General features: G+C 55.5%; 9 protein-coding genes and 1 non-coding gene across 10 annotated transcripts; 4 read left to right on the top strand and 6 right to left on the bottom strand.

Annotated features, from left to right (window-relative positions):
• Positions 1-799: 799 nt before the first annotated feature.
• D7B24_002556 (uncharacterized protein) lies at positions 800-1,957 on the bottom strand (the record flags this gene model as incomplete). Its single annotated transcript, XM_028636760.1, has 1 exon — positions 800-1,957. One exon carries the CDS (start codon positions 1,955-1,957, stop codon positions 800-802), a length of 1,158 nt encoding a protein of 385 aa, XP_028491177.1.
• Positions 1,958-4,721: 2,764 nt separating this feature from the next.
• D7B24_002555 (uncharacterized protein) lies at positions 4,722-6,611 on the top strand (the record flags this gene model as incomplete). The annotated part of the gene is made up of 1 exon (XM_028636759.1): positions 4,722-6,611. One exon carries the CDS (start codon positions 4,722-4,724, stop codon positions 6,609-6,611), a length of 1,890 nt encoding a protein of 629 aa, XP_028491176.1.
• Positions 6,612-7,292: 681 nt separating this feature from the next.
• Positions 7,293-8,073, bottom strand: D7B24_002554 (uncharacterized protein; the record flags this gene model as incomplete). The annotated part of the gene is made up of 2 exons (XM_028636758.1): positions 7,293-7,873; positions 7,938-8,073. 2 exons carry the CDS (start codon positions 8,071-8,073, stop codon positions 7,293-7,295), a joined length of 717 nt encoding a protein of 238 aa, XP_028491175.1.
• Positions 8,074-11,207: 3,134 nt separating this feature from the next.
• Positions 11,208-12,053, top strand: D7B24_002553 (uncharacterized protein; the record flags this gene model as incomplete). The annotated part of the gene is made up of 3 exons (XM_028636757.1): positions 11,208-11,404; positions 11,473-11,743; positions 11,796-12,053. The coding sequence occupies 3 exons, from the start codon at positions 11,208-11,210 to the stop codon at positions 12,051-12,053; spliced, it is 726 nt and encodes a 241-aa protein (XP_028491174.1).
• Positions 12,054-12,395: 342 nt separating this feature from the next.
• Positions 12,396-15,722, bottom strand: D7B24_002552 (uncharacterized protein; the record flags this gene model as incomplete). Its single annotated transcript, XM_028636756.1, has 4 exons — positions 12,396-13,653; positions 13,702-15,003; positions 15,067-15,481; positions 15,545-15,722. The coding sequence occupies 4 exons, from the start codon at positions 15,720-15,722 to the stop codon at positions 12,396-12,398; spliced, it is 3,153 nt and encodes a 1,050-aa protein (XP_028491173.1).
• A 1,024-nt stretch (positions 15,723-16,746) lies between these two features.
• Positions 16,747-17,936, bottom strand: D7B24_002551 (uncharacterized protein; the record flags this gene model as incomplete). Its single annotated transcript, XM_028636755.1, has 3 exons — positions 16,747-17,533; positions 17,593-17,833; positions 17,891-17,936. The coding sequence occupies 3 exons, from the start codon at positions 17,934-17,936 to the stop codon at positions 16,747-16,749; spliced, it is 1,074 nt and encodes a 357-aa protein (XP_028491172.1).
• Positions 17,937-19,995: 2,059 nt separating this feature from the next.
• D7B24_002550 (uncharacterized protein) lies at positions 19,996-21,396 on the bottom strand (the record flags this gene model as incomplete). Its single annotated transcript, XM_028636754.1, has 1 exon — positions 19,996-21,396. One exon carries the CDS (start codon positions 21,394-21,396, stop codon positions 19,996-19,998), a length of 1,401 nt encoding a protein of 466 aa, XP_028491171.1.
• Positions 21,397-22,481: 1,085 nt separating this feature from the next.
• On the top strand, positions 22,482-23,405 carry D7B24_002549 (uncharacterized protein; the record flags this gene model as incomplete). The annotated part of the gene is made up of 1 exon (XM_028636753.1): positions 22,482-23,405. One exon carries the CDS (start codon positions 22,482-22,484, stop codon positions 23,403-23,405), a length of 924 nt encoding a protein of 307 aa, XP_028491170.1.
• Positions 23,406-23,967: 562 nt separating this feature from the next.
• D7B24_002548 lies at positions 23,968-24,067 on the top strand. Its single transcript has one exon. It is a non-coding gene; the product is annotated as a tRNA-Ala (tRNA).
• A 161-nt stretch (positions 24,068-24,228) lies between these two features.
• D7B24_002547 (uncharacterized protein) lies at positions 24,229-25,720 on the bottom strand (the record flags this gene model as incomplete). The annotated part of the gene is made up of 3 exons (XM_028636752.1): positions 24,229-25,248; positions 25,298-25,407; positions 25,462-25,720. The coding sequence occupies 3 exons, from the start codon at positions 25,718-25,720 to the stop codon at positions 24,229-24,231; spliced, it is 1,389 nt and encodes a 462-aa protein (XP_028491169.1).
• Between the last annotated feature and the right edge of the window lie 1,508 nt (positions 25,721-27,228).

Raw genomic sequence — 27,228 nt, 5'->3', positions numbered from 1 at the left:
CAAACATGCCAATAGCCATCTTGCGTCCCATACACGGTATTCAATAGTAAGAAATGCTATTAGAGCGCCTATCCCACGTCTCGCTGTACCAAATGCAAAGCTGCAGATACTCTTGACATGAGACTACGCGACCGTAAGCCAGAACATGCAGCACGCACTCCTCACCTGGCCGTTCGAACAATGCAGCACAAGGCGAATGCATAAAAACACCTTGCAAATTGCATTCAATTTGAATACGTCCCGCTTCATTACGGACGACAGCCGAAGAATCGTAGCATAGGCGGCGCGGGCGAACCTGCAAGTCACTCGCCCTCGCCTCTCCACCAACATCCACCTGACCATGTCACCCGCGATACCTCGGGCGACATCACCCGGGCGCATCACGCAGGCGCGCCAGCCAGACGACAAAGACGCGAGCCCCACCGGGTTAAAAGACATGGGTATCACGATTAGGATGGGGGACATCGACAAAACGGAGGTGAATCGAAATAGAATACCTTGCAAGGGGCATGTCGTCCGTAAGTGGGAGACAAACAAGGCTATACAGCCAGCGGCTGACTTGGGGGCCTGGTCACTGGTTAGCGGAACGAGATCACGACTTGAACCAGTCCGTCTGTCACGAAGCTGGCATAAAACATGTTAAACCAAGGCAGCGCAAATCACGAACACACAAAGATGGTCAAGTAGCAGCAGGTGTGAAGAAAATCAAATCATGAGGCTCGTAGAGTACAGGTATGTACAGCTGGGTACGGGGGTATAAGTTTGCGGGCCCTGCCTTCTCTGCCCGCCTCTCCTCGTGCTAGTCCAATCCACGTCTCCGCCCCTTGGTTCTTGTCCGTGACGTGTCCGGGAGGGGTTTCGATATGCGGCTGGACGCCTCGTCGGGTGTACGACGAAGTGTTTTGCTGCCTCTATATGGGCTGCTGCTGCGATAGTTGCGCGGGCTCGGTGAGTTCTCCCGGCGAGTATGATAGGTGGTGGAAGGAATATGGCGGAGGGTGGGTATCTGTTTGAGGTCGAGGTAAGATGAGGTGGTAGGGGGTTCTTGCTTGGGGGTAGGTGTTTCCATCTCGATCGACTCGACGATGGTGTCGAAAATATCAGTAGGGCACTGGGCTTCAAAGTTCTCTTCTTCGTAAAGGTCGTCGGCGTGGTGGCTCTCGACGAGATCCGAAATCGACGTCGCGAGCGAGTCGGGATCGTCCGACTGTGACGTCTCTTCTTCTTCGTGATCGTCGTCAAGGTGACGGCGAAACGCGTCCGATTCGGAACCCGAAAAGGACAGCGACCGAGCAGGCGTCAAACGAGCCAGGGTAAAGTCATGATCGTGCAGATCAGTAGGAGATGAGGGGGACGAGTCATCTTGAGTGGTCATTGATCGAGGAGAAGGAGGAAGATCGGCGTCTGTGGCCATGGTGTTGATACAGAAAGGTTCGCGGGTCATGAAACGCTTCTCGTCATCGTCAGGAAAGAAGTAAGGACCGCTCTCAGCATCACCGTCGAGACTACTTGGGTTGGTGCTTGCCACGCTGTACTGATCAAAAGAGGAGGCGGTTGACGCGGTGTCGTGGAAGACATGCCGGTCGAGATAGCCCTCGGGAAGGTAACTGGAAAAGTATCGTACAAGCGAGTCGAGCGAACGCGTCCGAAAGAGCTGGACGGCGAAAGACCACTGCTCCGTCCCGATGAGCTTCGGGTTGGCAATGATCTCTACACCGGCCAGCTCGAGCGAGTCGTCGAGCTCACGGAGACGTTGGACGCGTCGCTCGGCCATGCGGCGATGGAACTCGTCCTCGGTGCGAGAGTCGCTGGAGATTTCGAAAACATCGTGGTGGAAGGCTTCAGGATCTTGAATGGAGGAAGGAAAGGTGTTGTATTGGTCATGCAGCTTGGTGAAGAGGTCAGCCCTCTTCATGCCAAACTTCCAGGCGGGCCAGGCGTAGCCTGGGTCGTCCATTGCGTGTGATTGTTGTGATGGGTGCCGCCCAGGGGGTGGACGGGCTTTGTGTGTGGGTTCAGAGTAATGGTAGTAATCGTGTGCTAGAGAGGCCTGTCCTGGAGGAAGCCATTTAGACCATACTAGAACTTGTTGGAGCCATCGTGTCGGTATTCTGGAGCAGTAGTGATCGAGCGTTGCGTGTTTGTTGATGGGCTTGTGGTGATGACAGTGGACAGTTTTCAGGGGTGGGACGAGGGAGGAGTTGGGAAAAGGCGACGAGGGTGATCGGGGGGGTCGTGCTGGGCCCGACACTGAGTGCGAAAAGTGTAACGATGAGCGAGACGGACTCATGGGGCTGATGGGGGCCACTGGAGAAAGCCGGATGCGAGCCCGATCCAAATCTGGCTAGTGCGGAGCCAGATCGGTGCTAGTGAATTTGACATCAGCGGGATATCTGCCAATGAATCAGGGGAGTGTGGACCACCTGCATGCACCTGATGCACCTCTGGTTTGGGGGGCGCAGCAGGACTTCTGAGTCACTTCAGGGTCGGGCTCGCACTATCGCCTTTACGTGGACGCTCCCTGACATCTGTTAAGATCTTTCCTGAATCCTGAGGCTGCTGTAGTCACTCCCAAGTCCTCCGAGCCCGGAATGGCCAATGCAGGAAAACCTGCGCTACTGCTGTGGAAGAACTGTCAGGAACCAATCGTCAGATCCCTAGTGCTTCACACCCACTCACACGTCAGCCTTGCACCAATCATATGGACTGGTCGGGGGTCATCTTGCATTTTACCCTCCTGTGCACAACAGCCACCTCATCCTGTCCACCGCCCCTTCGTACTTGCCGCGCTACACTGTAAGACTGTAAGACGGCCCCCAACCCTCCATTGCAACACACGCCTCATTCATAACTTCCAATGCCACACACCACCAACTGGCACAGTGCAAGACATCGATCGTTATGGCCGGCACCTCTTCCCTCTCGCACCCGGCGCCCGCCATGACGATCGTTGCTGTCTGCCCTCGTGCCCGACTTCCCTGGCAGCCTGGCAACAACATGATAGGCAGCCTGGTCGGGCGCCTGTCCGACAACTCCGATAAGAGCCACTGCTGTCTTTCTACCTTCCATGAAGGCTGAGACACACAGGACAGCCAGGCAGCGCGACAGCCAGCAACAGCAACAAGCTGACTCTCGTGTCACGAGGGAGGGCTCAGTGTCTTTCTCTTGTGTCGCCCGACGTGCCGTACTGAAATCACACCTTCCTCCTGAACTGCTTAAAAACGTTTCGCGACGCCAAAAAGATCACTCATCCCCGAACCATGGGACCTTCGACTGACGACCAACTGACCATGGCCTTTGGCCCCCAAACCTCGCGGCCCCCAACTGCTAACAGCAATGACGAAACCCCCTTCTTCGGCTGACCGAGGAACCCCGTCGAAGCTCCTCAGAACACCTGGCTGACTGCACGCTGCGGGCACCCTTCGTAGGGCAAGGTGCCTTGCCTTGCCTCTCGCCTCCTAAACGAGCGGATAGGCGGGCACTACTGCTGCACCCACAGACCTTTCGAGAGGAACAGCATGTCACGCAAAGTACCTCCACTGGGTTGCCAGCCCCAGACGCTACATGATGAGGACTTGCTGAGGGGGCTGAGGCACGTCACTGCCACAGCAGCATCCTGAACTTCAGCGCTTGGTGCACTAAAAGAACCAGCTCAGGGCCACCCCCAGAACAATAGACAGAAGCCAGGCCTCCCACAGTTCCGCCCTCGCCACACAGAAGGATTTCTTCACACGTCTTCTTCTTCTTCTTCTTCTAGGCGACTTGCCCTGACCTGCCTATTCTCGGTCAGCCCTTTGGGACGACGTCTGCCTGTCTACAGAGAATGAAGGTCTGATTACTGGGCGAATGCATCGGCCACACAAATAACCGCCCAGCTGCTCTCATATTTGCCCTCACCTAAAAGCCCCAGTCCTGTGAGCCAGAGCTAGGCAACTCACCTACCTCAGGCGACGACTGGCGGCCTCGATGACTCTATCCCCGTGAGGCTGGATTCCCCATCAGCAGGCCCTTCATTGTCGTCCCAAGTCCTGGCCATCTGACGGCCTGTTTCTGCTTCTCTCACCTTCTCTTCCCTTCAGTCAGTCCCTGGCTCATCTCTCCTCGACACAAGTTCATGTACCGATCCCATTCATAAAGCGTCGGTTCCTGCATTTGTACCTTGTCATTGCAGTCACAGTCATCCCCGGGTGGTTCCTCCCCCCCATTCTCATGACTCCCCGAATCCACTGTCGCCGTTGACCCCGCGTCTGCCTGAACCTGTTCTTCATTCACACAAGCTCTCTCCCTCTCTCCGCCCAACCAAGCCCGGACCGTTCACGCCCGCTCGTACTCGTTCGTTACTGCTGGTACGGCCCCTCCTACGGTGACTGTCAGCAAGACACACGACCATTTTCACTAGGCAGCCTTGCCGAACCTAGTCTCAAGACACCATCGGGCCCCATACCTTACCAAACCTTCTCCCTCCTTTACCCACCTTCGCCACTGCTTTGTGCGCGGGAGCAGCCTTGCGCTTCCCGTCGCTAGGCAGCACCTCAAAGCTTGGTCTCGGAGCACGACCCCCATCGCCATCATCCTCCATCCTGGCCCTCATCGTCCCCATTCACGCTGCCCTCACACCCATCACAACGTCGACTCATACTCAGTCACGTTCGTTCGCTTTCCAGCGGCCGGGTGGCTGACCGCCTGCCTCGGCCTCGGCGGCTTTGGACACATTGCCCGCCATGGCTGACCACCGGTTCCCCGTCTCAGAGGAGTCGGAAGAGCGGACAGAACCCTTCTCCCAGTCCGAGATTGATTCGCGCATGAAAAGCATTCGGGTCGAGGAACCCGACTACGATGTCATGTACGATACCGTCCCGCTGAACAAGCTGATGGTCGAGGAGCATCACCACAAGCAGGGCATCCGCATCCTTGTGCGCCCTCTCACCAGGAGTCGATCCGTGAGTCCCGGCAACGGCAGCTGCCAGTGGCTGGCCCTGCGCGCAGAGGTCGCGTCCGAGGACGAGCCCCATCACAAGGTCTTGGCCGTGACTCAGACCGCGAGGGATATCAAGTTCTCCGTGCGCATCCCTTCCGAGCATCTGGGTGAAGATGACGTGCAGCGCTCGGGTGTGTGGTGCGAGCTATACTACGACCCAACAAGCGATAATCAAATCCTCCTCAATCGATCCGAGGTACCAATATCCCTGACAAGACTCTCCGATGACCCGGCTAGTAGTCCGGGTCCTTGTTTCGAGGTCAAACCCTACATGTCCAAGGCCCTTTCGCCAGGCACATGGCGCATCATTGTCGACAATATCTCGGTGCTCGATTTCAGGGTGCTAGAAAAGGTGCCCGCCATGCTCAAGCAGCAACAGCAATTTCCAGAAGCCATGTCCATGAGCTTTCTCAACTCGTCCGGAAAGAGGTCGTTGGAGGACACTGCTGATGAGGCCGTCGACGGTAGAGATGACAAAAAGGCGAAATTGTCCGACGACGCAACACCTAACAAGAATGACGGTGTCATCATGTTCCTCCGTCCCGCCGCTGAGCCACTCGTCTTCCCGTTACCCTCTGCGAACAAGGGCAAGGAGCTCGTATCCGCCAATGGTCATGCGCTCCTAGATGTGGGCAACGACGAAATGGTTGAGATCCCTGGAAGCTGCGAGATCGACGCATATACGGTTACCAAGCACGGCCAGATTGCATCAACGTCCCTCTCCTCTGTGTACACCGCCACCCATTCCAACGTTCCCGATGGCATCGTCACCGTCAAAGTCCTCAAGACCCTTCCCAATAATTCCGCCGCTGCGCTCCAGCAGAAGCCACAAGAGGCTGAGCGCAACGTCATCCGCCAAGCCGACATGTGGCTCCGTGAATACCAATCTCAAGACGACTTGCGCCACGACTCCATCGTCCGTCTCTATGGCGGCGACGCCCGTTTCCTTTCGCTCTACATGGAACACGTCGATGCGCGCGACCTGTCCGCCCGCGGCGTGTGGCGTTGTCCACGCAGCGACAACTTCATCGGCGACCGCACCGATGCCACACGCATTCTGCGCGATGTCGCCTCAGCTCTGCATTACCTCCACAGCCGTCGTCTCGTCCACAATGACATCAAGCCCGCCAACATCCTGTACTCTCCGGCCCGCGGTGCTGTCCTTTGCGACTTTGGCCTTTCAACAATGGCCGGCGGGCCCGCCACGAATGGCGGTACCCCATTCTACGTACCCCCGGAGTTCATCGGGGCCCGGCAGCGCGGTCCCGCTTCGGACGTCTGGGCTCTCGGCGTCACAATGCTCTACGTGCTCCGCCGCATGCCTTTCCCCGACGGACGCGGACGCCAGGCGCATCCCAAGAGGCTATACTGGGTCATCGCCGACCTCAACCGGCCCGCTGGCCGCGCGCGCGGCGCCCAGGGCGCCGTCGAGCAGATGAAGACGTGGCTCGGCGAGGTGCGCGAGGCTGCTGACCGGCTGAACCCACGCGACAGACTTGAGCGGATCGTCAGAGAGATGCTCGTCCCTAATCTCAACCAGCGCATCACAACGGCGCGTATCATGAGAGAATTGTTTGTCGAGAGGGAACAGCCGCAGCAGCAGCAACCGCAGGCTGTCGTGGCGCGGGCGTGATGCGATGCTTGGTGGCGACAGTAGCCTTGGCTAACGATGACGAAGTGATGGGTCGATTTTGATGATATTGATGTATGTAGCATTGTTTCGGTATTTTCTGTTTGGGCATGTTCCTCTCATGGTTCTTTTTTCTTGGCTTCGAGGCAGTGGCTCTTTCTCCCTTTCTAGCTCTTCTCATTTCGCCTTCTCTTTTACCCTTCTTTCTTTTTACACTCTGATAGCGCATGCATTCTTGGTAGTGTTTCTTGCGACGTGCTTTTAGATACCAAGGTTCCTATGACGGTTGAGTGGGTGGCATTTGAGGGGGGAGTGCAAACGGTCATGCATGGGTGATTGACTGATAGGGGTGGCATGATATATATACCGTCGTAGCCCGCGGTGCGATTGGGGGCGGCGGTGGAAGACATGGGAAATAAACATGGTCGCTTATATAAAAAGGGTGTGGTTTGATGGCATCAAGGTTTCATTTCTTTTTCGTGCTTCAAATGCATCGCCCAGCCTTGAGGGCGGGCTGGTATCACCACGCGCTATCTCTTTGATCATGTACAATTCTTCCTCTCCCCGTCTTCGCCATGCATTACTACGTTTCTTCAAACTCTTTCCATCCATTATCGCGCTCGCAGAGCCCCTGCCTGTCCATTGGGCGATGGTGCTGTTGCACCTCGGACCGATGAAGACCGTTTACAGGGTCAGGCCAAAGACGACAGCCATGCCGAGACCGACGACGGTGGACATGTACGCCGAGTTGAGGGCGGCAGAGCTGGGTGCGGCCGTGGTGGCGGCGGCGCCAGCAGCAGAGGAGGTCTCGCTGGCGCTGTCGTCGTCGCCGCCATCATGGTCGTCGTGGTCGTCAGACGAGCCGCTGCCCTCGCCCTTGATGACGACGACCTCGGCGTCCTCGGTGACGCACTCGCCCTCGGCGGGGCCGGCAGCCTGGGAGGTCAGACGAATATCGGCGCAGTTGTACTGGGCCTGGCCCGAGGGGCCGACCATGATGGTCTGGATCGAGGCGTTGGTGCCGTCCTCAATGTTGAGGTCGGTGGGCAGGGTGAGGCTGTCGAGGCAGAGGGTGCCGTGTCCGGATGTGTTGGTGAGCTGGGGCGTCAGAGAAATGTTGAACGAGGTGATGTTGCCAGTCGTGGGGTCCTCGAGGCCGACGTTGATGAAGGCGTAGTTGAAGGCGTGGCCGAGCTGGAAAGCGATCGAGCCGTTGGTCAGGGGCCAGTCGGTCCTGTTGCCGCTGCCGTACTCGACACCACCACCTGGCAAAGAAAAAAGTGTCAGTCATGCTGCGAGCGTGTCGAACGGCGCAGCGAGAGAACATACAAGGCCACGTCCACTGGCTGTAACCAGTCTCCTCGGTGTCCTCAAGCGTGTCGGCACGCCAGTCGGGGTAGAGGATGCTGTAGTGGGCGGCGGCGAGGCCGGCGGAGGCGAGGGTGAGGAACGACTTGGCGACCATTGTGGATTCGGGGTGCTCTGACGAGAATGAGGCGGAGAGTCAATGGGGAGAGACGTGTGCGGTGATCACAGCGGAGAGAAGAAGAAATGGATGGGTGAAGGTGAGGTGAGGAAGCGCAAAAGTCTAGCTATCAAGGTTCTCTCGATGTGGGCATTCCTCATACCTTATATAAATAGGCCGAGTGATTTGGTGGTCTCACCCTCTCACCCTCTGACCCTCTCACCCCGCAAGCGGTATCACATCGTTTGCTTACCAGCTCTGACTGTGCATGGCATCAGTCGAGCAAAGTAACGGGCAGGCCTCACCCCCGCAGTAGGCGTGTCTAGCCTTGCGCGTTCTTGCCTCGCTCGGCCTCCGGTTCCTGCCAATTGAGGCGATCCCCCGCGCATATCGTGCCTCGCACCACGCCGTCGGGCAGGGGCCACGAGGTTGGTGGTTGGTCTTTCCCCCCCGGAGCCATGCCATCGTCCAATGGCAAGAGCTGCCCAAGAACGCCAGGTGAGCAAGTTTACCCACGCAGGAGAGTGATTAGCTTGTATCCCTGGAGCCCCGATGGGCCCTTGGCGCGACGTCGAGGTCCTTGGTAGACCGACCGGACTTTCTGCACTGCAGTGAGCTGGTGTTCGAAGCTCCCCAAGGGTAACAGAGCGCGGTCGAATGTTGAGGGGCAGGAGCCTCTTGGGGCCCCGTGCGACGACCCGCTAAACATGCATCCAACTGGACGAGGCGCCAATGCCATCGCTCCAAGCAAGAACGTCCGGGCCAGGGGCGGCAGAGACCCTGGCGCCGTTAGCGTCATTGGCGCTGGAATCTTGCTCAAACTCCCGCAGCGCTATCCCCAATGTGGGGTCACGACCCTTCGTTCCTCGCGACAACGACATGCCCCTCAGTAGACTTCTACTGTGAAGCCCTGACAAGCTGCGATCAAGAGCGCTCTTTGGCGGCCGTTTGCACGACTCGGCGCATTTTCCTTTGAGTGATGTGGATTGGTGGCTTCTAGGTGCGTTTCGAATCGAAGATTAGGCCGGGACGCCATATTGTGCTCACCCGCAACGGAAGATAGGTCCGACCTCCAGATCTAGGGCCTTCGGATCACAGGCTTCGTCTCGATGGCGAAACACTTTCTTTCTTTGACGACCGGATAGCACATGAGCTCGGATGACGGACTTGGCTGACAAAATCCTCAGGCTCTGCGTATCTCGCTGCTCATTGCTTTCGTCTCCTGAAGCGCACGATCCTGTCCATGATGCTGTCATCGGTGCCATTTCCTCTGCAACACTGTAGAACGAAGGACAACACGCCCGCGAGATCAGGCACTCCTCGCCTCTAGTGACAGAAAGCTCTCGAACCCGAGACCCGAGACCCCCGCTCTACTGCGCATGCCGCACGATGCCCACGATGTGCACGTTCCCGACAGTCTGGTCACTAGGTTGCCGCTCGGTTCTCCGGTCGATCCACACAAGCTCCCATGCATGCGTTCCTGTCTGACATGGGACATTCTTTTGGACGAGCTTGCTGCCAATCACTCAGGGTTTCTTCAAACTCGACACCTCTCTGACCTGCCAGGGGGATGACTGGCGGTTACTGTGTCGCCGCGACGTCTCTGCGTATCGGCCGAGAGGCACACGTGAGGCACGTGCCGCGTTCTGCTGTATATTTTTCTTGCCCGTTTCTCACAGATGGATTTCATCTCATCTTGTGGCATGTCTTTCGTGATACAGTCAGCGACGGCTGCGACTCATCTGGAGGATCTAATCCCATGAGTCTATGGCTGTTTGTACCGCAGTAGTTCACTGACACCTAATAACGCGAGGCTCCGTTGTTCATCTTGTGCAACGCACTGGGACACTCCAGAATTTTCAATGGATTTTCAAACATATTTAATTACTCATCCCTAGCTCTGTCATTGTCGAACAAACCCGTAGACAGTCACGTGTGTGAAGCGCCAATATAACAGTCTACTAGCATGTCTATGCGGAAGAGGTCTGTTGGAGCCGTTTAAGTGGCAGTCCAATGACTGGTGTGCATTTCACATGATACTGCAGCTGGTCATAAGCAAGGCGATATCGGCGGAGCTCCGCCACCTGCGCGCCATCCTCCAGACATTAGGCTAAGTGGAATGCCGACCGTGCTGCATACTCGCGAAAGCGATGCGTCCTTTCATCTGTTGCCAGGTCTTCTAAAATCATGTATTTCACTGTAGCCGCGAACAGCGGCTCATCCGCTTCAAGGATCGCAGGCACCAGGGGGTGCAGCCTTTCTCATGTCATCACCTTATCTTCTGTGCCTAGCCTATCGGAATCGCGGTCTTACTCGTGAAGTGTCGCGGCTGAAGGTGGCAAGATGCGGTGCAACATGGCATGCCATACCAATGTAACATCTCCATGCATCTTTATGCGGATGAGGGCCACTTTGTCGCCTTTGATGGTACAGATAGAGGAGTGGCGCGCCGATGTCGACGATTCCCCTTATTATAAGAGCAGTGCCCCTCGATCCCAATCTGCGCAATACTCGATTTTCATCCATGTAGGTATCATTTCTCCGGTCCACAGGCTTCCAGAATGTTGCTGTCTGTTGTTGTGCGACTCGTGGTGACCGCCATGCTGGCAGCCCAAGCATCCGCGGGACGATATCCACGGGACAGTGTGGATAGACTGCAGGATTCCGGTATGAAGAGGTTGAAGGCATACATCGCCGCGAATCCCCCCGAGTCCGGTTGCACTATAAAAAAAGCCATCAAGCGCAAGGAGTGGTACGGTGCACTCGTCGCAAGTTGTCTAAGATAAAGCTAACACTATTCGAAGGTCGTCCCTCACTCGTGGCGAAAGGCGATTGTACATCAAGGCTGTCAAGTGTTTGCATAGCAAACCCTCAAAGTACCCAAGGAGCGAAGCTCCCGGGGCTCGAAGTCGCTTTGATGACTTTGTCGTGACGCATGTCCAGCAGACAATGTCAATCCACGGAACGGCAAGACACAATAAGATTTCGATTTAGACCATTCTGACATCGTCCAGGCAAACTTTCTCTCGTGGCATCGATACTTCGTTTGGGCGTATGAAAAAGCGTTGCGAGAAGAGTGCGGATATCGTGGCTATCAACCGGTACAGTCTTCTTCCCCTTTTCACACACGCTCCATGATTGCTCATTCCCGCCAGTACGAGCATTGGCCGTACTATGCCTCCAACCCCCACGACTCCCCCCTTTTCGACGGCAGCGACGCCAGCATGTCCAGCGACGGATCGAAGGTCCCGCATGCAGGCTATCCATGGGCGGGATACAACATACCGCCTGGTGACGGCGGCGGTTGCATCATGGAAGGCCCCTTCAAGGAGTCAGTCGTCCCTCCTGCCTGACTTATTCGACAGCCTCCGCAACTTATGTCGCTAACCTCCAGAGCAGTTTCAAGGTCAATCTTGGGCCCTTGGTTCCTTTTCTCCCTGACCTCCCCGCAAACCCTCGCCCCGACGGCTTGGGCTACAACCCGCGCTGCCTCCGACGCGACATCAACCGGGTCGCTGCCAACTTTTCCAACGAGCAGTACACGTACGACCTCATCACAAAGGAGACAGACATCTACTCGTTCCAGACTGTGATGCAGGGTGACTTCAACAGCCTGAACATTGGCGTACACGGAGGGGGCCACTTCATGGTCGGTGGTGATCCGGGCGGAGTGAGTTTCTTTCGCAAGCTGTCTGCCAAAGGCGGGGCTGATGATTGTACAGGACTTTTACATCTCGCCAGGAGACCCGTCGTTTTACCTGCATCATGCCATGATCGATCGCGTCTGGTGGATTTGGCAGCTGCGAAACTTGGACGCGAGACTGGATGCCGTTGCCGGGTTGACGTTTCCAAGTGATGGGTCTGGGGTCAAGAACGGGACGTTGGATGATCCAGTTGATCTCAATGTCAACGGGAAGGAATACAGGTTAGGAGACTTGCTTGATACGATGAACGGACCGTTCTGCTACATCTACGTCTGAGGTGAAGCGCAAACGAAGCCACAACTACCTTCATCTCACTCAGGCGAAGGAACGGCGCGTCTGTGCTCCTTCCTTCCATTGTTCTCTGTTCTATGCAGATGACTCCTGCTCATCTCTCTACGTAACGCATTCGGTGACTGTCTTCGTGAATTCGGCGTTTCTCCTGTTGATCATCCGGGCTTCTCGTCGCTTTCAAGCTACTTAATCGAAGCTCCTTCCAGTGCCTCGTCATTGTCAATCCTTCCATACCATAACTCACACATTCGTTACACAATACCCCTCCAGGGTGACAGAGCTCTTTTGGTAAGCACTGTCGTCAGCTGCAAAGGCGATTCTGTCATCCTACTTCGTAGCAATGTTGCTGCTCGAGGACTCGCCCTCATCCACGGGTTGTTCGGTCTCGAGATCGCCATCTCTGTCGTCAACCCATCTCTGGAGGAAGTCGCCCACGTTATCGCCAGGCTCTTTCCATTCACCCTGAAGCCATGGCTCGCATTTCCTCAGGATGTTGCATGCCATGTCAAACGGGCCGTCCACACACATGTTCCAATCATCAGAGCGATAGAGGAAGGCGTTCCACAGATGCGACGATTCCAACATGTCGTCGACAACGTCGCTGCGCAGCCAGAACGACGCTACTTGTTTTTCGCCGTCCCACTTCCACGTAGTGACGACGTGGCTGTTGTTTCGAAGAAATTCTGCAAACTCAAATTCGTCAGGCGATTCGCCGCGGGCCAGTGCCATCGCGAGACCCGACCCGTCGAAGAGGTACTGATCATGTTCTTTGACGAAGACGATGACAAACTCTGGCGCTTCGGGGTTCGGAATCTCAATGTCTCTGTCTGAATCAAGCAGCAGCTCAAAGCGGCTAACGTCTTGCAGGGTGAGCTTGCTGGTGACGATGCTGAAGTTGAGGAGGCGCTGCCAGATGACGGCCAGGGTGCTGAGCTCGGCGTGCCAGGGACGAAGGTTGATGCACGTAAATTCGCGATCCATGTGCTTGCCGCTCATGTAATCAGGTTCATTGAACGACCAAATCTCGGTGGGGAAGCGAGCCTTCGTTTCGAAGTCTGGGGTGAGGATTCGGGCAACCTGTTGAAACAACAGGTGGGGGTCCAATCCACGATCGCTGAGTTGGGCCACGAGACGAAAGTACGACGACAGATTGAGCGAGTGGGTTCGATGACAGCGTTTGTCGCGGTTCAAGGTGCTGCGTGGATGAGGCGAAAGACACAGGGTGAGCAGATGCTGGTCGAGCATCATGGCAATCAGGTTTCGTTTACCGGATGCCACCGTGAGCGGTGTCTTCAGCTCGATTTTGTTCCATCCCATTGGCATGCCCATGTGCAAGGGCCTTGCTTGGTCCGAACGCGGGGCTTCGTCCACCAATTTCTGGGTGACCTCGTCAAGAGTCAGACCATATGTGGCGGGGATGAGCTCACGCCTCTGAAGCCCGAGAAACTCGTTCAGGTAGTCGACATGACTGCGGTATTCCAGAGTACCCTCCCAAGCGGTAAACGTGATCTGGAAGCCATTATCGCTGGATTTTAAGACATGCGGAACCGTCAGGAAAATGGCCATGAGGCCGCCAGAGGCATCGCTGCGTTGGGTCAGCTCTATCAACCAGAAATTCCAAGGTCTTACTTACGCTACACTAGACAAATCAACCCTGTCAAATTTGCAAAGGGCCTGGCTTGCAATGCCTTGAAAACCAGAGTTGTCGCTTTCATGTTCGCCCTTGGGCAAGCCCAAACGTAGCTGATCCAACACGTCGATGGCATCGCCGAGTACGAAGTGCAGCTTGAGAGAGCCCCTGATCTGTTTGAAAGAGTCCCAAAAGCTCCGGAAGAAGACCTGGAGTGCATTCAGAGCATTTGTTGGATTCTCAAGGTCGACCTTGGGTACAAGTCCCATTACGGACAGGAGAACGGCTACACCGTAGCAGCCCGCAAACTTGGGCACAGCAAAAGTTTTGTGCCTCCGGCCGTTACCTTTGAATCTATCCACGTCTTCTGCGAGCATGGTAGCGTTGACCTTCCACGAAAGAGTTATGTGGGTTCTCATGAGATCGACGAGATCTTTCCTCTGTTGATCCCGGGCGCTGGCGCTTCCAGTGGTGGTCTTGCACAGTGCATGATACTGTTGAATCATCTTGTAGAGCTGCTCGTCTGTGATGCGAGGGTCTCCACCACCAAATGCCGGCCAATCGTCCTCGTCATCAGATTCCTCATCGTCTGAGTCGAGGTGGACGAAGCATTTTGGGAGGCCAAGGATACCAACATGGTTGGAGATCTCGGTCTCAGCCTGGGTACTGAGCGAGGCATTGGGAAACATAGCAAGCCACTTTCTCGGATCGTTCTGCTGAAGTTGGTTCATATAGTTCGACTTGAGGATAGTGTCGTTCACAATCTGAAGTGAATATCCTTGGTCGCATGGCTCCCACCATTTGGTGACGAAGGATGCAACCTGCTCACGAGTTGACTTGGACATTTGAATGTAGTCGTGGAACAAATTAGCTTTGGGGTTGTTCCAATTGTGTAGAGCGTAGTTGACGAGACTGGCCGCAGCACGAACTGCCTCTGCTGCGCGGTGCGGGATGATGGGAGAGCTGAAGACAAAAGCCAGCGAGGCGGAATAGACCTCGCGGTCTTGTTCGTCAAATTTGCGGCTCTCTGTCTCCATCAGCTGGAGCATCACGAGAAGGCGGCCAATCGCTGCTGGGTGGTGATCACAGATGGTCAAGTGAAGTTGTTGAGGCACTGCCTCCACGTTCTCCATCTTTCTCTGAGACGCTAGCTTGGCTGCCTCGATGACAGTTGCGAAGAAGTGACGCCCGTCTCCTGGACCGGCGAGGAACAGGTTAAACGGTCCGTCGCCTGATAGGAGTTTCGCGTCAACCAAGGGTCTTGCTGGCTCAGTGTGATTGGGGTCATAGGGAGTCTGCCAGGTGCTGGAGAAAGGTCAGTCCGATAACATTCATCAAACCACCTCCTGACCCCAAAAGTGTGCTTACTAGGCAGGTTTGCAAAGGGGAATGCGGCTCTTGATCTTGTCTTTCAGAGCGTTTCGGGAAGGTTCTTGCTCGAGGCAAAGTTGGAGCAGTTTGTAAACATCGTGCTCTGTGACATCGTTCTTGGACATACCCGCGACTGTCTGGGGACTAATGACATCCAAGTAGGGACGAGCTGCCACCAAGTCAAGATTCGTGAGGTGGCGGGAAGCCAGCAAGTTTCGAAGGTACGAAAGGGTCGTGATGTTATCGGGATGGCGCGCTGCATGCCAGCCTTCCAGAGCTTTTTCAGCATACTTGTATGCCATCTCCACCTGTCCTTGTGCCATCTTGATCTCGGCAAGAAGGGCGTAGAGCTCGGGGTGGAATTTGTGCTTGCCAACCCTCATCTTGACTCCCTTCACGGCTGCAGACTCAGCTGGCGAAAGGAATCGTCAGTAATGATACTAAAGAGAGAAAGATCAGTCATGAAGATACTTACCACCTGCGAAATCTCTACTTTCAAGCATTCTGAAGGCCACAGCCAGTTGCTGCTCGTCACTATTTTCCACCTTGGTAGGAGCAGGGAGAGGTCGTATGCCAATGTCGATTCTCTTGGTTGTTTCCTCAAGATCAAGGGGCCCGTGCCCAGGCTCCCGAGAAAGTGAATAAGAATCCATGATTCCGATATCTCTCACGTGCTCACAGAAAGCCGGGTGAATGGTGGACAAGTTCAGAGAGTCAAAGTGAGTGACGTGTGCTGCGTCAAAAAAAGACTTGCAATCTGTGGTCTGAGAAGGGCTTAAAGAATTCTCCTCGTGATTATATGGAAGTTACGGTAGAACTTAATGAAACATCCGCCGCGGGCATGCGCGCGAGCCTCGGCGACGATGCGTTGCCTGCAAGCCAGAAAAGCGGCCCTGAGCGCGGTGACCTGGGCGGACGCACTAATAGAACGTGATGTAGACAAACACCTTGAAAGGAATACAACGTGTCTCAATGGATTTGGGCTTAATGCTGCATCAGCTCCCTGGAGTGCTCGGTATGATTGTGAGTGACGATTGCAAGGTATGGTTTTGTGGCCACAGGTCCCGGGCTGATGCTTGTGACTACTCAGCCAATGTTCTGAGCCTCAGTTCTTGGTCACCTCTTGTCCTCATCAAATAATAGCGAACAAGTGTAAAGACTGAGCAGGTGCGGTACTGTAAAGCACCTGCCGACTTTCTACAATCCACAGCGACCTGAATGGTGGCCACAAAGCATCACCAAGAGCCTTGATATGGTCCAAGAGATCGATCACCAGACATCCATGGCAAAGCCAAGACGTAATCCATTGCAAAGTTTGTAGCCACACAAGTGACAGCAAGAGGGAGTTCGTGGCACCTCGGCACTGTGGCAAAATCGGATCCATGTCTGCCCTCTGGGGATCTTTGTCGAGGCAAGTGCACCAAAGGACCGTCTAACTCCATCCGCATCGCTTGCTCTCTTGACCTAGTGTTTTCCACACATCCCTTCTGACCGTCGCATTGACAGTGTCCGATAGACAGCTCCATCGCCATCTGCAAGATGCGGTAACAAGGCACAGAATATTGGAGCATTTGGACGAGACGTCCAACGGTCAGAGACCGTGGCAGGGATCAAAGTAACATATAATTCAAACACCCCGTTATCTAACTGAAAAATCAAAAGCGCAGGCTATTCCCTCTAATCCACGAAGCGACCGGGTCCGCGGCTTGGTGTCAAGGTCCCCTTTTGCGGCTGACCGATTTCACGACCATAGGGGTCATCTGGGTATTCGATATTCAAAAAACGAAGCACGCAGTCCTGTATGGGTTTCAACCGAAGCATGACCCGGTTGTAGCGCCAGCCTACGAGGGGCACGCAGGCACCGACGGCGGCATCGAGGAGGAAGTGATTGGCGGTCGAGACGATGGTCAGGAGCATGGCCATGGGCCAGAAAGGGGCTAGTACACGTAGAGGCCTGTGCGGTGAGAATCGCACCAGAGTGACGGCGAGAAACAGGGAAGTGCCAAAGTGAAGTGATGGCATGGCGGCGATGGTAAGTTGGAAGCGGTTCGAAGTCCACGCAGAACCGCCATGAGAACCACCATGAAGCACGTCAATGAACCCGTACTCCTCTGGGAGCAGACGTGGAGGCATGCAGCGCCAGGTCGTCAAGATGACGAATGCTATGTAGTTGTTGAGCGCGATGGTGCGGCGAATACGCTGAAAGATAGAAGGTGTGAGGTAGGTGTAAGTATATATGAGGAAAACGATACCAAGACATATGTGGGAGTAGTAGATGCGAGCAAAGAGGGCCATGATGTTGGGGTGGTTCTTGAGGATATATGCCTGTAGCGGTTGCTCAATGGCGATGCCGAGAGTCTGCTCGAAGGAGAGAATAGAGAGGGCGTGGTACTGTGCACGCATGAAGACGCCCTTATTGCCCGCTATCATTCTCGCAGAAAAGGCACGCATCAGTTGGTAGATCCTAGATGTAAGGCGTTAGTGGATAGCATAATGTGTATTTGGGTCTCGGCAGATCCTTACCAATACGTCAAGTTCCAGTACCAGATCTCGACGAGAAACGGAAAGGCGCGAAGGAAGCGGGAGAAGAGGTTGAGATCTTGTGTGTGACATCGCTGTTCGAGGTATTCGGCATCATCCAATTCGGGACTGGAGGGTTCGAGAGGTGGAGATTGCTCGGCAGAGATGAGCCGCTTCTCCTCATCGCCGCGTCTGGCTCGACGTCGGTTGATCAGAGCGCCAACAGTAAAAGCAGCGACGATGACTAGACAGGCAACTATTAGCTTGGCCTGGCAGAGGAAGGAGGGTGGGGGATGCTGACAGCCAGGTTCGGCGGCGTTCTTCATACCGCTCGTAGGGGAGGACATGGCCAAGCGTGGAGTGGTGCGAGGTCCAGACTGGAGTCAGGTACCGATGCGATGGCCGCCTGTCGCCAAAGGCCTAATGGCATCCGCTGCCAGGCAAGACAGGGGCAGGAGAGAGAATGAGCGAAAGAGACGCAGCCTCCAATGGTACACAGAAGACAAGCGGTGCCGGATAGCTCTTCAAGCAAAACAAGAGACCAGAGGACCCGGAAGAGGGAACTTTCGTCGGGAAGGAGGGCGAGAAGCAACGAACAACCAAGACAATGCCATGGAATCAAACGGCGAGATAGGCTTGGCGGTGTCTGGGCGGCCAGACGTTAAATAAGATAGCAGTGAAAAGGGCAAAGAAGAGGAAGTGGAACACTGGAGACGGATCGGGACCAGGAATTAAGATGGGAGGCAGAGCCCTCGGCCAACAGAAAAGCACAGGCACAGCCTGGTGGCCGGGGGCTTGATGCAAAGCCTACGAATAGCTTGGCAGCTTGATTCGAGTGATGCTCGGCTTGTACTTAACTTGGTCGGCCCAATCTGATGGTGGATGCTGTGTTACCATCATGTGCAGGTGGTCACTCTCTCTGAACCTTCACTGCACATCCACCATTGGCCCGCGTTGCGAATCTGCATTGGAAGTCTCCCAGCTGAGGTGAGGGGACGGCCCTAGGTAAGATGTGATGAGGTGAGGCTGGTGATCATGGAGCGGCGTAGTCGTAGGAAAGCATGGCCTGCGATCAGCGAGGGCTCATCCACCCACCCTCTTAATCTAGTACTGGAAGCAACGTCGTGGAATGAGCCGAGAGGCCGGGAAGGCGCGGTGGAACAGTCCTCTTGCGCAAGTAGCTACTGAGAACCGCGCCTGCTGATCCTCGATCCCATGAGTACGTAGGGGGCGCCTCTCTTTGGGCATCAGATTGTTAGAAGAGAGTCCGGAAAGTAAACCACGAAAGTGCAAACACCATGACACGCGACAGGCAATGGCAGCGACCAGGGCAGTTGGCCATGGGTCCTTCTCCACACCGCAGCCCCTCCAAGGCTACTGCCGAAAGCCAATCGCCACGGAGCACAACCCTCCACTAGATGCGCTGGAAGAGCTCAGCCCCTTGCCGTTCCACACGTGGACGCCTTCCTCCTTGAGTCGACCGTTGCTTGTCTTTCCACTGAGACAGCCAGCCGCTTCCCATATTCTCCCCCATCAATCAGGTGATGGTGCCCGGTAGCGCACCGGGCGTCCCGCGTATCCCAGCCGTTCGGAGCCTTCCTTCTCATCGATGTGCAAAGATCGCCGACGAACATGTTGTAATGTACACTTCAACGACAGATGGGTCCGTGTCAGGAGGATAATCGACGCCAAGGCGCCAAATCCATGCTTGTCGGAGGGTTACGTTCTCATCACCGAAGATACCGGCCGGCACGATGCTTCTCTGCTGATCCCGACATGATCATCGTGCCTCTTTGCTGCGGGCTTATGCTGACGGCCGAGCAATCCTGACCGCAGGCCGAGCCCATTGGACGGGCGCGTGCGTCGTACGAGGGTTCGCAATTTCAGCTGCAGTTCCGCGGATCCGGCGGGTTGTTGTTTTGAGGCGGTACCGGCGGGGGATCATTAGAGGTGATTCGCTCTTGGTTTTAGGTTCTCGGTCCCGCGGCGCGTTTGAAGTTATGCTTCGTCTGAAGACCGGGAGCCTCAATGGCCCGACATTCGCGAACGAGGCGACGACTGGCATGGGAGTTTGCGGAAGCGATAAATCGATTTAACCTGTCGGGCAGGTACCTGGATCCAGGTACGAAACGGCAGTGAGTAAGCGGCAAAGGGCATCATGCCACTCCGCCTAGGCCGCCACGGCCCCATAACACCAAGACAACAGAAACCACAGTCGGGCTCTGGTCAAGGGAGATCGTGACTTCCTTCCACAGCCTGGCGAACTACGTATTTGTAAAACCTCCTCATCACATTACTTGTCATCATGCTCTGCAAACCGAAGCGCCCACGCTGCCCAGCACAGCGCACGTGCCTGGTCTTCGTCTATCTCGATCATGGAAGGCCCAGCAAACAACGACGCAGCCTCTAGAGTTCCGCCTGGGTCCACTCCTTGTCTTCAACAGGCACCCTCGCACTGGGACCTCTCTCTCCCCCACCCTCACAACGAAACCCAACATTGTCGCTGACGTTCTCGCAGTACCACTTGTTCAGAAGGCTGTTTCTGCCCGCAGTCCGAACATCCCAATCTTCAATCGTCACGTTGCTACAGCCGCCCGCTCCGGCGCTGCACCTGAACCACCCTGCTCTATCAACTCCCGCGGCTGTCGTTCCCTTGAACCGCCGCCAGAGGACATCTGAGATCTTGAAGCGGGAAGTGTCGCACTCCTGGCCGGCGTGTCCGTTGTACGACTCGCACTGCCAGATGTGCAGCGGCGTCGCACGCGTCCCATCGAGCGTGATGTCCTCGAACACGACGTTTCGCGCATGGCCCGTCCCGCCTCCGCCGCCGTTGGGCGGGTACCCGAGCTGCCGCCCTGTCCACGTCTTAAAGTAACACGCCCGGCTGACGTTGTGCATGGTGACGTTGCGGACGTGAAAGTTCTCAATGTGCTCGTGCTGGCCGACGAACTGGCCCACGGAGCCCACGGCGATGCCCGTGCTGTGCCAGAACTCGGAGTCGTACACAGAGATATTGGTCGAGTTGGCCTTGAGGGCGATGGCGTCATCGCCATTGGCAACACGCCAGCGCCGAAACGTGATGTGATCCGAGTACATCGTGTCAGCGCCGTCTGTGTTGAGTGTGTTGTACTCAGAACGCGACGTGCTGTTGACATAAATATCTTCGAGCAGCACGTGCGAGGAGTGCTGGATTGTCATTGTCCACATCTGGGACTGCACGAAGCGCAGGCCCTTGAGAACCGAGTCGCGAAGTCCCTTGATGTTGATGTTCATCGGACGGTGCGCGAGGTTGCCGCGGCCTCGCGCCCAGTCATACCAGACCTGGCCGTTGCCGTCCATGGTGCCGGAGCCATGACCCTGCCAGACAACACGGTCACCACCGAAATTCCAGACTGTGCTCTGATTCTGAAAGTTGATGGGCATCGATACGGAGAGCCAGTAGTTGACGTCGTTGGACCATAGGAGACGTCCATACTGCTCGATGAAAACGTCCTCCAGGCTGGTAGTGTTCATCGGCGTGTTGATGTGATACAGAGGACCTGGCAGGATAATGATGCTCTTGTATCGGCATTTGTGGTTGAACGCCTCGAGAATGGCAGGGGCATCGTCACCGCCATGAGGATCTGGCTTGATATGACACACTTGGCGGCCTTCGAGGGCCGCCTTTTCCACCCAGTAGGCCTTTGTTGGCACGCGAACCGCTGGTAGAGGGTCATGGGGAAGACTGGGGAGGATGGAAGGAGAGAATCGGAGGACTGAAGCGGCGGCCGAAGCCGCCATCAAGAAACTCATCGGCAAGCGATGCATGGCAGTGATTCTGACCGAGATGTGCCAAGGCGCTGACGCTGTGACCCAACAATAGAAGGCTTCGAGGTTTTCCCTTCCATTTGTGTCAACCGCACCAAGTTCAGACGTATTGGAAGAAAATGGGAGCGACTGGCTAAAGCTACCTGAGGTACTTCAGAGTTCCATCCGCCGCTCAAATTGGCTTTAGTCGAGGAACCTCGTTTACAGAAGCCATCTAAACTTCTGCCTAAATGCACCTGCCCTCTATGATTCTCAGGGAGCATACCACCTGGAGCCCCCCATAACTACAGCACCGACCCACTAGCCATCCCTATCATTGCTGCCCTGTTCATCGAACTAGCCATAGGTGTTGGCCCTGCCTTGGTGCCCTTGCCTCCCGTCACCCAAAGCTGCTTATCGAAGAGCCCCCTTTTGCGACCTTGGACATTCTCCCTTGAATACCGAAAGCCGCGCGTCATTTATTCGTTTCCTCAAGAGACGGTCAATCCCTTTGGCCCCCTGCGCTCTTCCTCGGAAGTTTGACTGAAATAAACCATCGGTACCAGAATGAACAGCAGCAGTGATCTATGAAGGAAGTGAAGTCCAGGGTGCGGGTGCGCAGGTTGTGTCGGCGGGACGTCACTGCCATGTCCAGAGCACCTTCCAGCTCCCCCAATTAACCCCGCACTCATCAGCAACGGCGGCAGGTCTTCAGATGCTGTTCTAATCGGCAAGGAACCATGCTAGGAAGTCGTGGACATGAGCTTGTTCAAACCAAGCATTGATCTACAACCTTGGCATGACCTTTCTTGGAACATCCTCAATGCGTGTCGAGTACATCATATATAAGGTAGATGAGATGGCATTCCACACAGGTATTTGGGCTCTCTTCTCATCAATGACGTCAGAGATTCATGATCTCCTGGCCATGAGTTCACCAATATGCGAGAATCCAACCTGTGGCACCAGCTTAATGCAGGTATCAGAACAATACCCCGCGGCATCACGCCGCTAAGAACGCGTCTGCGTCCTTACACAACCTCGCGTCCGTCGACGTCAATCGCCAAAGCTCCGTCGAGGGACCACAAAACTACAACCACTAGACGATGGAATACGACACTATTACCGCCAATGACGGCTGCCGCCTCAGCTTCCAGACGAGCGTGCCTCTCCTAGAAGCACAAGATCAAGATGCCGCCATCGTCTTGATGCACGGCTTCAGCGGCTCAAGTGAATACTTCGTTCGCAATTTCGCCTCTCTCTGCGAGAACAACTGGATCATCGCGCCCGACATGCGAGGCCACGGCCGTTCAGGTCGCACCACTGGTGGCTACCATGTCGCCCGTCTTGCCGTTGATCTACGAGAGCTTCTGGCTCATCTGAAAAAAGCCGCCCCTGGGGTTCGCTTCTTGCCCGTCGGGTGCTCCATCGGCGCTGCCGTGCTCTGGACCTATGTCGAGCTCTTCGGGCCTGAGGACTTCGCTGGTTACGTATTTGTTGACCAGGCCCCGCTGCAGGATAGGTCGGCGTTTGGTGCGTGGGATGAGTCCAGAGCCCACCTTGGCTGCTTCGACGAAGCATCTATGCTGCAAGCCCAGAAGGCCTGGATCGAGGACACGGATGCCGCTCACAGAGGTCTTGCGGAAGGCTGCCTCGGCTATCTTCATGCTCCTGCCCTTGAGGATCAGATCAGTCCCGAACTGCGGAAATTAGACATGGATTTCTTCACCCAAACCAGCGCACAGTGCGACCCTGTCTGGCTAGCGAGGCTGCTTGCAGATCACACGCGGTATGACCACCGTGAGGCCATTGAGCTTATCACGAAGCCGACGCTGGTCATGATGGGAAAGCGCACCGGGTGCTTCCCGCTTGAGGGTATGATGGAGACGGTCCGGCGGGCTAACGCGAGGAGACCCAACTTGGCTAAGGCATCTGTCTTTGACTCTGGGCACTGGCTTTTTTATGAAGAGCCGGCTCGCTTCAACGACGAAATTCTCTTGTTCGCGGCCGAAGCGTTCGCAACCTCGTGAAGTAGTCGTCATGTAGGGCAGCCAATGGTCATGCTGACCGCGACATATAACTCGTATCTCTCGCGACGAGTCTTATCCATATTATCTCTCATATACCCAAGGCTTCTTACACCCTCATTCTCTGTTCCCTAACCTATTTCGACTCCCATTCGCCGCACATCGCAATGCGCATTCCTCGAGCCGTTTCTGAGATGCGGTACGAGGGAGTGACATGGACGTCTCATTTCCTTAGCAGCAAGCACTTCATCAGCTGCCCAACTTGTACTATTTCCTACCAACAACACCCCAACTGTCGATGCCTTTTCACTCTTCATCCTTTTACCCAGGAAACGCACAACGCATACATCGCAGGGTATTCTGAGATTTGGAACGGCCCCAGGCAGTATTCCTGCCCAGAGAGCCTTCGCTAATAAACTTCGGCTGCGCCATGCCCCATGATTCAACCCACAAACTTGGCTCACTCCGACCAACCTCAATGAAGAATTTGATCCACAACAAACCAGCTCACCACTACGATGCCGCCGAGATGAATGAGCAACTGAACTGATTTGTCATCAAACAAGGGCGATTGGTTTAGTGGTATAACGTCTGCTTAGCATCAAAACGAGAAATCGTGAGATATTATCTGCTGAAGGTCGCGCGTTCGATTCGCGCATTGTCCATCGTTTTTGTTCACGCGAGCCTCCTACTTTTGGAGGTCAGGGTCTCGTTCCGTGACATGCATTCTCATTCATTCATATGTTCTTCCGATCGGGCACAATCGTGGCATCTCTGCCCTATTTACCGCCCACTATTTACATTAAGGCAAGCACAGTCCTGCTCATCAGCGCCTGATAGCCAACACCACGGGCAGCCCGTTCCTAATCTGGACGCAGACTTGGCCTGATCCATTCGAGGTGTAGGTACCAGATCCAAAAACATCATTCCATGTCGTGTTCGGCCTCTGCGTGTTGAAGCAGTATTCGCTGTTGCGGCTCGATCCATAGTTCGTCGTCAGCACAACGAGATCGCCTCCGGCGCGGCTCCACGCGTATGCGTTGGTCCAGACCTGCAGGTTGACCTGGTCGTTACCGGCCAGACCACCAGCGTTCTTCTTCGCACGGTTGAGCTTGGCAATGGCCTGGTAGAGATTAGAGTTCGTGTTGAAGCCACTCCTCCAAAGGTCCTCGCGGTTCGCAGGGTCATTGCCGCCGCCGTAGCCCTGCTCAGTACCATAGTACACGATGGGCACGCCACGCGCCAGGATGACATAGGCGAGGGCATTCTGCAGTAGTGTCTGGTCGTTCTTCTGGTTGAGCCAGCGCGGGTTGTCGTGGTTGTCGAGGAAGGTAGCCCAGGCTGTGGGGTCGCTGACGATGTTGCTGAGTCGGTTCTGCATATCAACGAGCTCCTGAGGCGATGCACTCTTCTGCTGGTAGAATCGGTTCATCGGATAGTAGACGCCGTAGTTCAGCAGGCCGCTCATGAGATTGTTGTAGCCGGCGAGGTAGTCTGGGTTGCCGTCGAAGACTTCGCCGAGCGAGTAGACGCCTGAAGCCCAGGTGAAGGGCGGCCAGAAGTCCTTCTCAACATGCTTGACCGTATCGATGCGGATACCGTCAAAGCCAAACTCCTCAACGAGCCAGCCGATCCAGTTCTGGAGCAGGGTGCGGAGAGCGGGGTTGCTGGTGTTGATGTCCGGGAGACCAGCGATGCGGCAGTTCTCGACGCTGTTTTGGTTGTTATAGTTGATCTGGCAGTCTGAATGGTATGAGCTGGCCTGGTTCAGCGGCTCCGGGCGCAAGTTGCTGATAGATCCCTGGCCCATGTGGTTGGCGACCACGTCGACCATAACGAACATGTTCTGCAGAACCGTAAGTAAAGGAAGCATTGCGGGAAGAACACCTTCAAACCTTTGCGTGTGCGGCATTGACGAGACTCTTCAAATCATCGGCAGTGCCGAGGTTGGAGTTGATCGAGTACAGGTCCTGGGCCCAGTAGCCGTGATAGCCTCCAGGGGTGTCTGAGGTCTTGTCAGCATTGGCTCTGGGTGCCCCGATGAACGAGGACTACTCACTGGCAACGACGGGAGTGATCCATATGGCATCGAAACCCATGCCCTGGATGTAGTCGAGTTTCGACTGCAATCCACGGAACGTGCCGCCACAGTAGTTTCCGAGGTTACCACATGCATTGCCGCCCGTGTCAGTGCTGCTGCGAGCAATACGGTCCGTCAAGACGAAGTAGATACTGCGCGTCTTCCACTCTGCGGTGCTGGCAGCCTGGACGCTCGCCACGAGCTGCAGCGCCGAGACGAACAAGGCGGAAATCCTCATGATGATGGTGATGCCTTGTCGCTGATGAGATTCGAGTGTTGCCTGATGTGCGAGTCGAAGCCTGGCCGTCCTACAACTTCGATTCTGAACGATGATGTACAGTTCTTTTTGTAGTCGTGACGCGCATGATCCACGAAGATGATCACGACCCTCACTGATCGATACCAAGTGATGACTTGTCTCAGTCTCCCGCTCGCCGCCTTGGTTCCCCTTCTTGGGGACCCTGCACTACGACCGAAGTACGTCCATGGAACCTTTCTTCATGCGCTTAGTTTCCGACAACGGGCCGAACCCCAGGTCAAAAAGATGCACGGCGAAGGGGGCAGCCGTTTGAAGAGCGCGCCATCTTGGGGAAGGTAATGCGGGGTTTTCTGGGGAGGGGCGCAGATGGCTCGGGACCTGGCGATGCTGAGTGCCGAGGCGGCGCTTCCTCGCCGATCGACAACACATGGTGGGCAGGCCTCCCTCACTAGCCTGGAGGATGGCGCCCACATGGTAAGGCACCCTGGGGTACTTTGAGGGGGGTGGTTCTGGCCTTTGCTGAACCCGCGAGACCATTTCAATGTCGCAGCCACACGTGCCGTGGTGGTGTGTTGGTACGCATTCTATTGACTTGGGGGCGGGAATTCGTGACCACGGCAGGGGGGGGCCCATGACGCTTTGAACGGCAGCTGTCATATGTCGGCTTTCAGGAAAAAAATCAAAGCACCCCAAAGTGTCAGGAAATGCAGACATACGTCAGAACTCCGCTAGGCTCCGACGCCTCTGTAATGCTTCAGCCATGTGACCTGCAAAGGGTTGTGTCCCATTCATAATTTCTCCCTCACGGACACATGTCCCGAATCGACGGTTTTTACCCGGCCAATCCCCCTTTTGGCTGTAGTCGTGCGATTATGAGCACAAATAGGGCTTTTGCACAGAGAAAAGAGAAAATTCCAAAATCAAGTCCCTGGAACCACACCGGGAGAACTCAAGTTTAAGAAGGCAGGCAGTCGTGTGACGAGAAGATTTCTTCTTCCAACATAACGAGGTCGTCATAGACAAGTCGAATCCTCCAGCCCCTGAGACGCAGAGAGAGCCTATGCTAGGATTGGCAACCTCGTTGAGGCTAACTGGGCTGCCTTGGCACTGAGCTCTACGGGGCCAAGCCATCGCCCAGAGAGTCCAGGCTCTCTCTCATTATCGACCTGCTCCTGCAGATCCCTCGCCGAGACTCAATATGCTGCCGAACGACGATGGAACCTGGATTTTCGAGTCGTAAAGGGAGTCTTGATGCTGCATTGAACGATGAACGCGTCATACTTGCCAGCACCGATGTGGAATAAGGTCCACTTCCAGAATACTGCTGCAGACTGCTGCGCAGTATTTGCACTCACGAATCAAGGCGGATTGACACCTTCCGGGAGGGCCATGAGGTCGGCCGACATGACGCCGAGAACTCCACGCTTGAATGCGGCCTTGCGGATGGCGGCTATAGATGTCAGCTATTTCAATGATGAGGCAAGCGG

The sequence above is a fragment of the Verticillium nonalfalfae genome (assembly GCF_003724135.2).
Source record: "Verticillium nonalfalfae strain VnAa140/NRRL 66861 chromosome Unknown scaffold_162, whole genome shotgun sequence".
Taxonomy (NCBI): Eukaryota; Fungi; Ascomycota; class Sordariomycetes; order Glomerellales; family Plectosphaerellaceae; genus Verticillium; species Verticillium nonalfalfae.
The sequence above is the reverse complement of the archived record's forward strand: the minus strand, read 5'-3'. Positions and strand labels throughout refer to the sequence as shown.